Source organism: Oryx dammah, unplaced genomic scaffold, assembly GCF_014754425.2.
Source record: "Oryx dammah isolate SB20612 unplaced genomic scaffold, SCBI_Odam_1.1 HiC_scaffold_11, whole genome shotgun sequence".
NCBI classification, from domain to species: domain Eukaryota; kingdom Metazoa; phylum Chordata; class Mammalia; order Artiodactyla; family Bovidae; genus Oryx; species Oryx dammah.
In genome coordinates, this window is record NW_024070195.1 from 23739155 (window position 1) to 23752557 (window position 13403).

Below are 13403 nucleotides of genomic sequence, written 5' to 3' on the forward strand. Positions count from 1 at the left end.
GAGACCAGGTCCAAAGGTGCCCGCTAACTACAGCAGGTGCAGAGCTTTCCCAGTTGGAAGAAATGGGGGGCGGCGGCCGAAAGGAGAAGAATGTTTAGGAAAGAAGGCGGCAGAGAGAGATTGAGAATGGGGTGAGGAGGTAAGGAAATTATGCGTGGTATGTTGGGAATAGAATATCTGGGCTTCTCTGAATTCTTCCAACTTCTCTTCCCTTCTTTTTTCTCCCTCCCATTTCCATCTTTTTTCGCTACATCTTTCCAATTCCAAATTTCTCCATTCATCTCATTTGCTTTGTCCTACAGTTGTTTTCCTTGTCTTTTACTGTATTTTTCTTCTATGATCTGTCCCTTCCTTGGCCTTACTGTGGTTTGGGGTTTAGTTTTGCATTTTAACTGCGGTTTTTTTTCTTGTCTTTATCTCCTCTGTTTTCTCTCTCGTCTCATCTTTTCGTCTATCACTGAACCATCTCCTCTCTCCTACCAGTTGAAGGAGGCGGGGTTAAACTCCCCAAGAGCCTTGGCCTCTGTTCTTTTCCTCGCCTGTCTTCCAGACTTCCGGTTTCAGACGGACCCTTTATCTTAAGTTCCCTAGTTTCCCCCCGGAGGCTGGGCCAAGGAAACACCTCCTGCCCCCTCGGGGAGGAACGACATCCGGTAACACGCCTCACAGTTCATTTCCGCCCTTTACCTGCTTCTCGGCTTGCGCCACTTCCGTCAGTCTAGAGTGTCTCCGCCCTTCCCGCCTCCCTTCCTCCGAGCTTCTTAAACACGGGCTTCGGGCCTACTGCTCCGGGGGTACTTTGGGGGCGGGGGGGGGGGGGCAGGTCTGATGAGTAACCCCTCCCCCCAAGTCCCAGAGGGAGAAGCCTCTACATCTGTCTGCCGGGTACATTATATTCAATTTCTAGATCATTATTTGAAATTGTCTGTGACTTTTTAAAATTCAGGTATCTATTGATAAAAATTTCCCCCATCATTCTGTTTTGTATTATATAACAAAATCCTTTATGGAAATTTACCTGGGCTAATGAGCCTTTAAGTAATCATTTACCCTTTTCTCAAATTTTACATTAAAAAAAAAATGTGACCCCAGCGCCTCTCAAAATTTTTTTCAAACTTCTCATCTGGTAAAGGGATGAGGGTTCGGATTGGCCTCATTTCTTGTTGAAAATTGTCAGAAGCAATGGGGAACCGAAGGGAGAAACAGAGAGAATGCCAGAGATGGAGGGGGAGGGACCATCCAAGGCTGGGGTCCTGACTGCTGCCTTCTTATCCTTCTTCCTCAGCCCAAGAGTTCCATGGCCTCCACTTCCCGTCGCCAACGCCGAGAGCGTCGCTTCCGTCGCTATTTGTCTGCAGGACGGCTGGTCCGGGCCCAAGCCCTCCTCCAGCGACACCCAGGCCTTGATGTAGATGCTGGGCAGCCCCCACCTCTGCACCGGGCATGCGCCCGCCACGATGCCCCTGCCCTGTGCCTTCTGCTGCGGCTTGGGGCTGACCCTGCCCACCAGGACCGCCATGGGGACACGGCGCTGCATGCCGCTGCCCGCCAGGGCCCTGATGGTGAGTCTGCCTGGTGGGGAACAAGGTCATGAGCAACGATGGGGTCTGAGATGAAGGCCAGTGGTAGAAGAAATAAGCTAGTTTTTTGGTCCTGGGACTTAGGGAAGTAGTTGACCAAGTTGGCTTATGGCTATCGTTTATGCCTTCACATTACTGAGCTACCACTGTCTGAGGAGCCCAACATTACCCAAACAGCAACTAGTACTTAAGCTTCACATCTCTCTAGATTGTTGTATGTTAATTGCTCAGTAGGGTCCGACTCTTTGCAACCCCATAGACTGTAGTCCACCTGGCTTCTCTGACCATGGGATTCTCTGGACAAGAATACTGGAGTGGGTTGCCATTCCCTTCTCCAGGGGATTTTCTTGGCCCAGGGGTCAAACCCCGGTCTCCTGCATTGCAAGCAGTTTCTATACGGTCTGAGCCACAATATCTAGGTTAGTAGCTACTTCTTTTTCTTAACTGGTTGTTTGCCTGTAGTATGAAAAGTAAGATAGAGGCTACTCTCGGCAGTTATAATGCATGGATTCAAATCCCAGCTCCACAATTAACAGCTGTGTGTTCTTGGGCAAGTAACTAAACTTTCTTGATGCTTAATTTGTCCCTGTGCAAAATTAATTAGTAGCAACCTTTGCTGAGTGCCAGGCACTTCTCACAGAGCAACTCATTTAGGGCTGCCCTAGTGGCTCAGACAGTAAAAAATCTGCCTGCAATCAGGGAGACCTGGTTTCAGTCCCTGAGTTGGGAAGATCCCCTAGAGGAGGGTATGGCAACCCACTCCAGTATTATTGCCTGGAGAATCCCCATGGACAGAAGAGCCTGGCGGGCTACAGCGCATGGGGTTGCAGAGTCAGACACAACTGGGGGACTAAGCACACAGCACTTCCCACGAAGCCACTCATTTAATCCTCACAACTACCCTGTGAAGATATAAGCACTAACATCAACCTTCACTTCTCAGATAAGGAAACAGCACAGAGAAGTAATTTGCCAAAGTCAAACAACTATTAAGTGGTAGAGCAAGGATTGTATCCCAGCAGCCTAACTAGATCGTCTCTGCTCTGTGGTACTTTATAGAATTACAGTGATAACACCTGTGTTCAAAGCACCCATGTTGTGACATATGTTTTTAGCATCAACTGACACAGTACATAATGAAGCACCCAGCATGTGATAGTTCAGTTCAGTCGCTCAGTCGTGTCCGACTCTTTGCAACTCCATGAATCGCAGCACGCCAGGCCTCCCTGTCCATCACCAACTCCCGGAGTTCACTCAAACTCACCATCCAGCCATCTCATCCTGTCATCCCTTTCTCCTCCTGCTCCCAATCCTTCCCTGCATCAGAGTCTTTTCCAATGAGTCAGCTCTTCGCATGAGGTGGCCAAAGTATTGGAGTTTCAGCTGCAACATCAGCTGGTCTCCTTTCGGATGGACTGGTCGGATCTCCTTGCAATCCAAGGGACTCTCAAGAGTCTTCTCCAGCACCACAGTTCAAAAGCTCCAATTCTTCAGCGCTCAGCTTTCTTCACAGTCCAACTCTCACATCCATACATGACCACTGGAAAAACCATAGCCTTGACTAGATAGACCTTTGTTGGCAAAGTAATGTGTCTGCTTTTTAATATGCTGTCTAGGTTGGTCATAACTTTCCTTCCAATGAGTAAGCATCTTTTAATTTCATGGCTTCAGTCACCATCTGCAGTGATTTTGGAGCTCAAAAAATAAAGTCTGCCACTTTCCACTGTTTCCCCATCTATTTGCCATGAAGTGATGGGACTGGATGCCATGATCTTAGTTTTCTGAATGTTGAGATTTAAGCCAACTTTTTCACTCTCCTCTTTCACTTTCATCAAGAGGCTCTTTAGCTCTTCTTCACTTTCTGCCATAAGGGTGGTGTCATCTGCATGTCTGAGGTTATTGCTATTTCTCCCGGCAATCTGGATTCCAGCTTGTGCTTCATCCAGCCCAACATTTCTCATGATGTACTCTACATGTAAGTTGAATAAGCAGGGTGACAATCTATAGCCTTGACATACTCCTTTTCCTGTTTGAAACCAGTCTGTTGTTCCATGTCCATTTCTAACTGTTGCTTCCTGACCTGCCTACAGATTTCTCAGGAGGTAGGTCAGGTGGTCTGGTACTCCCATCTCTTTCAGAATTTTCCACAGTTTGTTGTGATCAGCACATGATAAGCACTCTAGATACTGGCCATTGTTCCTGTGGGTATTAATAGATCCATACTCCTTTACCCACAGTTCTGAACCTCAGATACACTCTAAGAACCATATTTTTTCATCAGCTTGCCACCAAACTCATTTGGTGACAAAAATCTAACCTAAACTGAAGCTAAGCTATTTATGATATGCTGTCATCCTACTGATGTCAATATTCGTACATTTCACTGCAGAAACATTCATATGTTTGGTTACCAGGGCTAGCCATGCTCTCCCAGACTCCCTGATATACAGTGTACCATTGTCCCTTGGTATCTGAGAGGGATTGGTTCTAGAACCCCCCACTCCCAGGATACCCAAATCCGCAGGTGTTCAGGTCCCTTTTATGAAATGGTGTGATGTTTGCATATAACCCATACACTATCTTCCTGTAGATTACTTAAAATACTTAATCCAATGAAAATGTTATGTAGATAGTTGCAGGCAAACTGCAAATTCAAGTTTTGGCTTATGGAACTTCATGGAATTTTTTTTTTCCCCCTGAATATTTTAGGTCTGTGGTTGGTTGACTCTGCAGATGTGGAACCTGAGGATATGGAGGGTCAACTATATGTACTTTCAGATCAGCTCTTATTAAATCCCCCAAATATCTGCATTCTGGAAAGCCTTTGATACTGATGGGGGCTTGTTGATACTGTAGTGGCAGTGGAGGCAGCTCAGAAGAGGTGCAGCTCTCCCTAAGAAAATAACAGGTGAAACGCCATTTCCCCTTTTAGAGACTTTCCTTCTAGAATAAGAACGTTAGATGAAAATCTCTTGGTGGATGAGCAATCTGAACTCAGTTTGATTGCTGTTGTCATCCCCCCCAGCTCCCCAAGAATGTACAGGAACCTCACCCACACCCCGAAACCTCCCCCATATAGTCAAAAACCCCCTATTGTTTAGTTCCCCTAACATAGTGAGATAGGCTGACCTATTCAGATATTTTTTAAACTTAGAACAAAGAGAGGAGGTTTACAAAGTGCAGGCACCCAACTTGACAGTTGATACTGTAAATGACAACGGAGCAGAATGCCCTGAGGCAGACCTCAGACCCCGTCAAGTCCCAGCCCTGCCGCTTAATGGGCTGTGTGTCAAGCCCTCTCCAGTTTAGCCTGCGTGAACCTAATTTGCTTCTCTAGAATGGAGGTTGTGGCGAGTGAGGCAAGCACTTGGTGCAGTTTTGGTATTCACTAGATGATAAGTAGGGCTTCCCTAGCGGTCAGCAGTAAAGAATCCACCTGCAGTGCAGGAGATGTGGGTTCGATCCGTGGATCGGGAGGATTCCCTGGAGAAGGAAATGGCAACCCACTTCAGTATTCTCCAGAAAATCCTACAGACACAGGAGCCTGGCAGGTTAGAGTCCATGGGGTCACAAAAAGTCAGATACAACTTAGTGACTTAACAACAGCAAAAGATGAGAAGTGCTGTTATTTTTATTCTTTTATTACTCAGTTAAGGCTTCGTTAGTGACAGAAATGTCTTTTATGGTAGGTGCTTCCTTCACTGTATTGAATTCTAAGAATCATGTGAGATTGACATTATGGTTCCATTTAAGGATGAGGAAAACAGGGCCCAAAAACTTCAGGACCTTGCTGAAATTTCACCTACACTCAGGTCACTCCCAGGCCCTCTCAGGCTTTCCTTCCTCCTGGTCCCCTGCCATCCTTACCACCAGGTGGCCTTCTAACTCCTTGGTAGGAAGGCCCATCTCTAGGGACCATTCTGCCTTAAAATCCAGGTATTTTCTTTGAACAGGTGAAATGACCCAGAATCTTCTGGGGGAGGGTAGATTTCCCTTCAGTTCCCATGGTGGGTCCAAGGGATATGTCAGTTCGTTCTGAATTGGCTGGGCTGGGTTGTCACACCCAGTGAGATGCCAGTAAATGGCCACTACCTTTGAGGCTTTTGGTAACACCTAGGGAGGTGGTCTTAGCTGTCAGAGACCCCTGTATAAACACACCTTAATCCAACAATAGCCATTCTCTGCCTTCAGCAAGAATGAGTGAACAATGACAAACAGGGTCGTTTTGTCACCATCTTTGCAAAAAGAGTAAGTCCAAAGCCAGCTTGATTTTTTTGTTTTTATCTCCTTAGTGTAGCATTCACTGCACCTCTGCCCTGTGCCAGCACAGTATGAGACATTTCCCATCCATTACCCACTTTGATCTGCTCAGTAGAAGTAGGCTGTGGCCCTGCTTTACAGATGACTGGGCCATCCGGTTTACGTTCCCTTTGCCTTTCCAACTTAACCTCCCACAGCACACCCACAAACCTGAGACTCCTGCTCCATGACTGTCTTCAGTGACCCCGAGCCTGTTTTCAACAAGCAGGCCTGTCTTTTATCTGCCTCTTGCCTGTCGCCTTCCTGCCCGCCCTAGTAAGTTTTCCACCTTGCTAAGTTATTCTCCCTTCACAACCCAGTGTAGGCCCCCACCTCCTGCTAGAAGCCCTCTCCAACCAGCCCGCCCACTGTTACCTTTTCTTCCTCTGCATCTCAATCATCACTGAATATAAACTTCTGATCTGGCATTTTTTAAAAGTGTTCTGTACCAATTAGTATCAAAATCTCATTAAGACAGAAGTTGTGTCTCGTTTTGGGGTGAAGAACAGTGCTTCCATCACTAAGATGAAGTACGTGTTTACGCCACAAAGCTTTTTTTCACATTTATTTTTCCCAGTATAAAAGTACAACATATGAATTACAGAACATTGGGAAAAGTTGATCTGTACTGTTAAACTGTCAGTAAATTTGGTGTTTCAAATAACTGGAGAGGGTGGAGGTGAACTATTTAATAAATAATACCAGACCATTTGTCTTCTCTGGAGAAAAATAGTCTTACCTTACACCCGACTCAAAAGTAAATTACAGCAGATTAAACATCTAAATGCAACAGGAAAGTCTCAAATTCACGAAAGGGTTTTCTCTGGGGAGATAAAACCTGGAAGACAGTATCAAAGAAAACTTTAGTTTTATCTCTGATGGTTTTTTTTTTAATAAAATTATGTTGCAAAAATGAAAATACATTAACATACCTTGTGGTAGGAATAGGTTGCTTATCATATATACTTGGTACTTTTTTCCTTTTTTGAAAAAGAAGTTTTTTTTCTAGGAATAAATATAGTAGGAAAAAACACAAGGGCATAATCTTGGAGTGGAGAAAAACCCTTCTAAGAATGAAATAAAGTCAAAAGCTGTAAGTTGAAAATAGACACAGATTTAATGACAAAAACTTTGAAAAGATAGAGGAAAATATTTACAATATATGTGAAATAAACACAAAGGATGGGTACCCATATTATATAAATAATTCTCATATCTATATATTATCCAGAGGAAAAGTAGACAAAGAATATGAATATGAAAAACTTTCATTAATAAAGTCATTTTTTTAATCTATCAGATGGGCAAAATTTAAAGGGTTGGTGATATTCAGATTTGATGAAGGACTTCACAGACACTCATATATTCTTTTTAAAAATACTTTGATAATTACCTAGTGTATTTCAAGAATAATTGAATAATATTCCTTATCACATATAAAAAGTTTCCTGAAAGTGATAAAACTATAATTTCATTAGGCACTCCTATTTTCTTGATGAGGTGTACCCTGGCACAAATTTTTTTGAAAGCAATTTGGCAAAATTGCACATTTTGTTTGACTCAGAAATTCCCCTTCTGAGAATCTACCCCACAGAAGTACTGTAAGGAGTCCACAAACACATATGTATAAGACTGATCATTTTTGGAAACACAGTCTTTCTATTGGGGGTGGGAAGATTTGTTTCATAGACACAATGGAACACTACACAGTCACAAAAAAGAATGAGGTAGTCTGTGTATACTCCTGTGGAAATTATAAATGAACTGCTAAATGAAAAAAGCAAGTTACCAAACAACATGTAACTCTTGAAAAGAAATTGTCATGCATATGTGTTTATATACACCAAGACAGGACTGAAAAGGGACCACACCTAGCTGTTAACAGTGATTAAATTTGTTCTTCAATCTTTAAAAATAAAAGAAAATTTCATATTAATTATGTCCCTTTCACATTAAAATATCAGGTACGACTTGGAGGGAAAGCTACTCATAGTCTACCACCCTGAAACTAGAATTTTTACATATTTCTTTCCAATCTTTTTTTCAACCATTGATTTGGTCTCTTTTTTCACACAGTTGTGATTGGATCCTATATACAGTTTTGCAGCCTGCTTTTTCCCCACACCAACATAATCTTTAGTGGCTATTTAATATGCTGTACCAGATTTTACTCATAGTGTTTTATAGTTGGAGGCCTTACCCCTTCAAACCTATGAATTTAAAAACCTCCCATGCAAACCTGAGCACCCACCCACCCTCACACCTGCTGTGAGCCCTGGTGGGAAATAAGCTGTTGAAAGACAAGGCCATTTGCTGGGTGGGACAGGTTGGAAGGGCTTGTGACAGGTCACATCGGTACTAAAGAGAAGTTCCCCCACCCCTCATCCTGATGTGGTTTGCGTTGAGTGACACTCAGGTATGCCAGGAGATGGTTGGGGGGCAGTGGGCCTTGGCCAGCCAAGGCTGGACCCATTCTATCTTGCGCCTTCCTGGTACTGACAGGACAGCCCTTCCTTTGTCCCATCGTTTTGCCAGGCAGCCAGTATGTTCTAGCATCAGTGAATAAAGATTGAAAGACTGCTGGCCCACTTCCTCCTGCCCTAGGGAGAAAAAGTAGGTCTACAGGAAGGGAGGGTGCCTCACTCACCTTCCTCTGTCCTGGGAGTGCAGGGGGTGTTGGTGGCTGTGGCAGGGGGCACTTAGGTGCAGTGTTGGCACTCAGCTGACAATGGAGCAGGTGCGTTGAGGTCAGGACTCAGGAAGAGGGGAGCTCAGGCATGTCAGTCCCTTTCCTGGTTTCCCCCAGCCTCCTGTCAGCCAGGTTGGGACCCTCTGTCTCAACCCCTTTCCCCTGCCTTAGGTCAGCAGTCATTTGGAAAGAGTTTGCCTTGCTGCTGGGAACATCAGTGGCTTAAATTCATTACTAGACTACCTCTCTATTACCCTCTCAGCATCCCCTGGCTAAGGCTGGCTGAGAGAAATTTCCCTGAGAATATTTATTTTTCTCAGTTTATTGAAAAGTGATACAAAAAGAAAAATATTATGTATTTGTATATTTATAATGGTACAGATTGGGGTGTTCAGGTATTCTATATAGGATATAGTTTTATATGAGAAACACAATAAAAAGTTTAAAGTAACAGTATTTTTCAAGCCAAAAAATGGAATATACAGGCAAAGAGAGGCAAGCTAGAAAATATCATTTGATGTAGTGGAGCTCCCAGGACACCAAATTGGTCTGCAAAGACAGAATATTTTAAACTACCACACTTACTCATGAGGTAAAGTATCAATAAGTATTTGTCAGTGAGGATGATTGCATAGTACCCAGGAGGCATCCGTGTGGGCAACCCTTCCATTGCTCTAAGACCAAGGGAGTGAGGGACCTGCCAGATTCAAGATGGCGGCCCTCCTAGCTAATTTGTGCTCACTTCTCTCCCGTCAACAGCCTACACGGATTTCTTCCTGCCACTGCTGAGTCGCTGTCCTTCTGCCATGGGAATAAAGAATAAGGATGGGGAGACCCCAGGGCAGATTCTGGGCTGGGGACCCCCCTGGGATTCTGCTGAGGAGGAGGAGGAAGATGAGGCCTCTAAGGAACAGGAATGGAGACAGAAGCTGCAGGGAGAGCTGGAGGACGAGTGGCAGGAGGTCATCGGGAGATTTGAAGGTAAGGATGCCATTTTCATCCACAGCCACCCTTCTTCCCCACTGGCTTCCTGTGCTCCCTTCTCCCATGCTGCCCATCACCTCCTCACGGCCTCTCCGAGACCACCCCCACCTGCCCTCCCAAACAGATGATGCTTCCCATGAGACCCAGGAACCCGAGTCCTTCTCAGCCTGGTCAGATCGCATGGCCCGGGAACATGCCCAGAAGCACCAGCAGCAGCGGCGTGAGACAGAGGGAGCCTGCCGACCCCCACGGGCTGAGGGCTCCGGGCACAGCTGGCGGCAGCAGGAGGAGGAGCAGCGGCTCTTTCGAGAGCGAGCCCGGGCCAAGGAGGAGGAACTGCGTGAGAGCCGAGCTCGGAGGGCGCAGGAGGCACTCGGGGATCGAGCTCCGGAGCCGGCCAGAGCCGGGCCCCGGGCAGAGCACCCCAGAGGCGCAGGGCGGGGCAGACTCTGGCGCTTTGGTGATGTGCCTTGGCCCTGCCCTGGGGGAGGGGACCCAGAAGCCATGGCTGCAGCACTGGTGGCCAGGGGTCCCCCCTTGGAGGAACAGGGGGCTCTGAGGAGGTACTTGAGGGTCCAGCAGGTCCGCTGGCACCCTGACCGCTTCCTGCAGCGATTCCGAAGCCAGATTGAGACCTGGGAGCTGGGCCGAGTGATGGGAGCCGTGACAGCCCTTTCTCAGGCCCTGAATCGCCACGCAGAGGCCCTCAAGTGACCTTGAGGGGAGAAGAAAAAACTGCAGGAAGGGCAGGACAGTAGGAAGGTTAAGGTCAGGAGGCCAGTACCGAAGGGCAGAGGATATGGGGTGGGAGCAAAACTTGCAGTGAGTGGGGTTGTGGGGGATGCGGGCCACCACCCTGCTCCTTGACTCTGCCATTTCCTAATAAGACCTGGTTCCACGTTGCACACCCGGTGTCTCCTCTGCCTTTTTCCATCACTGTGGTTTTCATCACCCGTGACTTCTCATTTCCCACTCCACATGCCAAAACCTGCAGCTCTTACACCCCTGCACCATGCAGGCGCATACTGACTGGTGCCCTCCGCTGCAGACTAGAAGCCCCCTGCCCGCCCATAAGGGCGGCGCTAAGAGGACCCAGCTTGTCTGCCCTCCAGTCTCTCCCCTTCGTATGCTGGGCTCCTCTCCACTCTTCAGTCAGCGGTTGGAGGAATAGATGTGAACAGAGGCAAAAAGGGGAACAAAGCTAGTTTCCCTCCCCTCCCCAGCCAGAACCACATCCTCCTCCCCACTTAACACCCTCTTCCCCTAACACAGGGCTTTCCCTCTGCTGAGTCACTGAATGATCTGAATTGGGGGCACCTGGAGCTGGGGGACCATGAGAATGTGGTGGGAGGATAGGGGGTAGAAGCAGAGAGGAGAAGGGAAGAGCCCTTGTGGGGGAGTGGAATTTCAGCTACTAAAATTAGGAGCAGGGGAAGGAGGCGGAAAGAGCCAAATTATGTAACCTGGGTTGTCTGTTCTTGGGCAACCAGAGATCCACACCCGAGGCCATCAGTCCCGGGCTTCTCAGTCCTGACTCTCCTCCTCCAGGGCTCTAGTTCTCAACTCCTCCAGCCACCTTCTGCCCCCATCCCAAACCTGGGCTCCATCTCTGGGCAGCCCAGTCTTGGCCTTCCAGGTAAACATCCCCTTTTCCTGAGGTTAAGGAAAAGGTCCTGGCAGGTGGTGGGAGAAGGTCTAGGGTTCCTAAGGGGGGAGGGTAGTGGGAGCACCATCTCTTCCACTCTTCAAACTCAGTCCCCTTTTCAGCTCCCTTGAACGAGGGTAGGAAGTTGCAGACAGCTCCGCACCCTACACCACCGGCGGGATCCCACAGTACTGGCAGGACACAGCAGGAACTCAGGGGCAGGACTCAGGAGAATATGGGCATGCGCCGGCACGTGCGCAGTCCACACATGTCTGCACCAGAGAATGTTGTGAATCAGAACTTATTTTTCAGGTTTGGAATGGAATGCTGGTCTACACAGGAGAATCCCAGGTGTGGAAGCAGAGGGCGATGGGGGACGGGGAGGGGAAGTCTCTGGAAGCATGGGCACACGAGGTGGGTGTGAGACCCTCGGAGAAGACAGAGAGCCAACAGGCCCCAGGTCTCCCAGGACCCGGCAGATGTTCAGGGGGCAGGAGGAGGGAGGGCTGATGAGAAAGATCCTGTGAGAGGAAGCTGCCGTGATTCAGAGAAGAGACTGAGCTGTTAGCAGCCCAAGCGTCCGGTTCCTCTCACAGGCCGGAGACTTCGGAAGTAGCATGCAAAGAGCTCAAGTTCGAAGTGGTGGGGGTGGAGTTGGGGTTAGGATCTTTAAGCTGGGGCTTGAGAAGTGAGCAACAGAAAACTCTGGTGTCCAGATTTGTTCCTTCACCCGGGAGACAGTCTGGTTTTTAAGCACATCATTGGCCCCTCTGCGAGTCACATAAAACCCAAGCAAGATAAGTCCCACTCTCCGGCCCCCTGACCTCCCTCTTTTCAACGTCTCTCCCGGGTGTCTGGCCCCCAGCCCGGTTGGGGGTTCCCCTGAGATGAGGGCTGTTCACTTTCTCTGACCACACAGTTTCCGCTTCTGTGTCTCTTATTTCCTAAGCTGATAAAAATACTGAGCCCTAGAGGCCCTGGCTTCCTCTGACCCCCTGGGGCCAGGAGGCAGGCATCCTGTCTTCCACAGTTGGGGTGGGGAGGGGAAGCAGGGATCCCCAAGGGGTGACTCAGAGCCTTCTGTGCAACCCTGGGGACATGGACATGTGCAGCCTTGCTCTAGAGCTGGAACGAGGAATTGCTTCTCAGTGGAGGGTGCATTGGGGCTCAGTTAGAGACATGGGGTTGGGAATGAGACTGATGAGATTGAAGAGAGTCCGTTGGGAGATTTGGGTTGGGGCAGATCTGGTTAAGTCAGGAAAAGGGTGTGGGAGGGACTGTCTTCAGTGCAGTTCAGCTGAGCATCAAGTAGCCCAAAGATAAATGCAAACTGCTTCAAATTTGCTGTCCAGTAGGGGAGGCAGACCTAATCAACTGATCAAGGCATGCTGAGTGAACCAGATAGAATAAGATACAGTGGAATAGAGTAAGACACAGTGGATGTAGAAGGTAAGGGGGGGGGGGTGTTCCATCTGTAAGCACCCAGCAGGCTCTGAGGGAGGAGAGAGCATTTGATGAACAGGTGGGATTTCTCGGGGAGGGGTTGAGTGAAAGGGCCCTGGAGAGGAGTGAAACAGCTTGAGCAGAGGCTGGGAGTCAGAAAACAGTGTACAGGAAAGGTGAGCATCCTGTGGTAGGTGGAGTGCAGGTGTGAGGGAGCATGTGCTGAGGAAAGGACAAAGAATGTCAAGGTAAGGGGTGTGGACTGGGCAGCCAGTGGCACTGTGACAGCTGTAGAGAAGGGAGGCAGGGACTACTTCACATGTACAGACAAGGAGTAAAGAAAACAGGTGCCGTGGGCAGTGGGGGACACATACTACGTGTTAACCATGTCACACCCTTTTCCCAACATCAGAATCCTGCCGGCAACTGTCCAGAAGGATCTCCGTTATACAGATGAGACTGAGGCTCATAAATGTACTGTAACTTACAGTTAGACAGCTACAAAGTAATGGAATTAGCGTTAAACTCATTTTACCCCAAAGCCTGTGTACTCTCTACTTAAGTCCCAGTAACTCCAAGTGGCATTAAAGGAAGGGACAAATCTTACAACTTTGAGAGGGATAAGTCATTAGGATGTGCCAGCTGATTGGATGGTGGGAGTGAGGGAAGAGGAGTCCTAGATGGCTCCAAGTTTTGAGCCAGGGGGATAAGAAAGACCAGAGTACCCTAAACCAAGGAGGTATGTGGCTGAGGGGAAAATGAG

The 13403-nt window shown here is 47.8% G+C and overlaps 1 protein-coding gene across 3 annotated transcripts; it reads left to right on the forward strand.

Moving 5' to 3' along the window:
• Positions 1–52: 52 nt before the first annotated feature.
• NFKBIL1 (NFKB inhibitor like 1) lies at positions 53–10457 on the forward strand. Of its 3 annotated transcripts, none has more exons than XM_040250247.1 (4): positions 53–139; positions 1286–1562; positions 9328–9549; positions 9677–10457. In XM_040250247.1, exons 2-4 carry the CDS (start codon positions 1298–1300, stop codon positions 10264–10266), a joined length of 1077 nt encoding a protein of 358 aa, XP_040106181.1. In that variant the 5' UTR covers positions 53–139; positions 1286–1297; the 3' UTR covers positions 10267–10457. The 3 variants fall into 3 exon arrangements, with proteins under 3 accessions (XP_040106181.1, XP_040106180.1, XP_040106182.1); XM_040250246.1 differs by lacking the exon at positions 53–139 and adding an exon at positions 702–885; XM_040250248.1 differs by lacking the exon at positions 53–139 and adding an exon at positions 794–946.
• The last annotated feature ends 2946 nt before the right edge of the window (positions 10458–13403 follow it).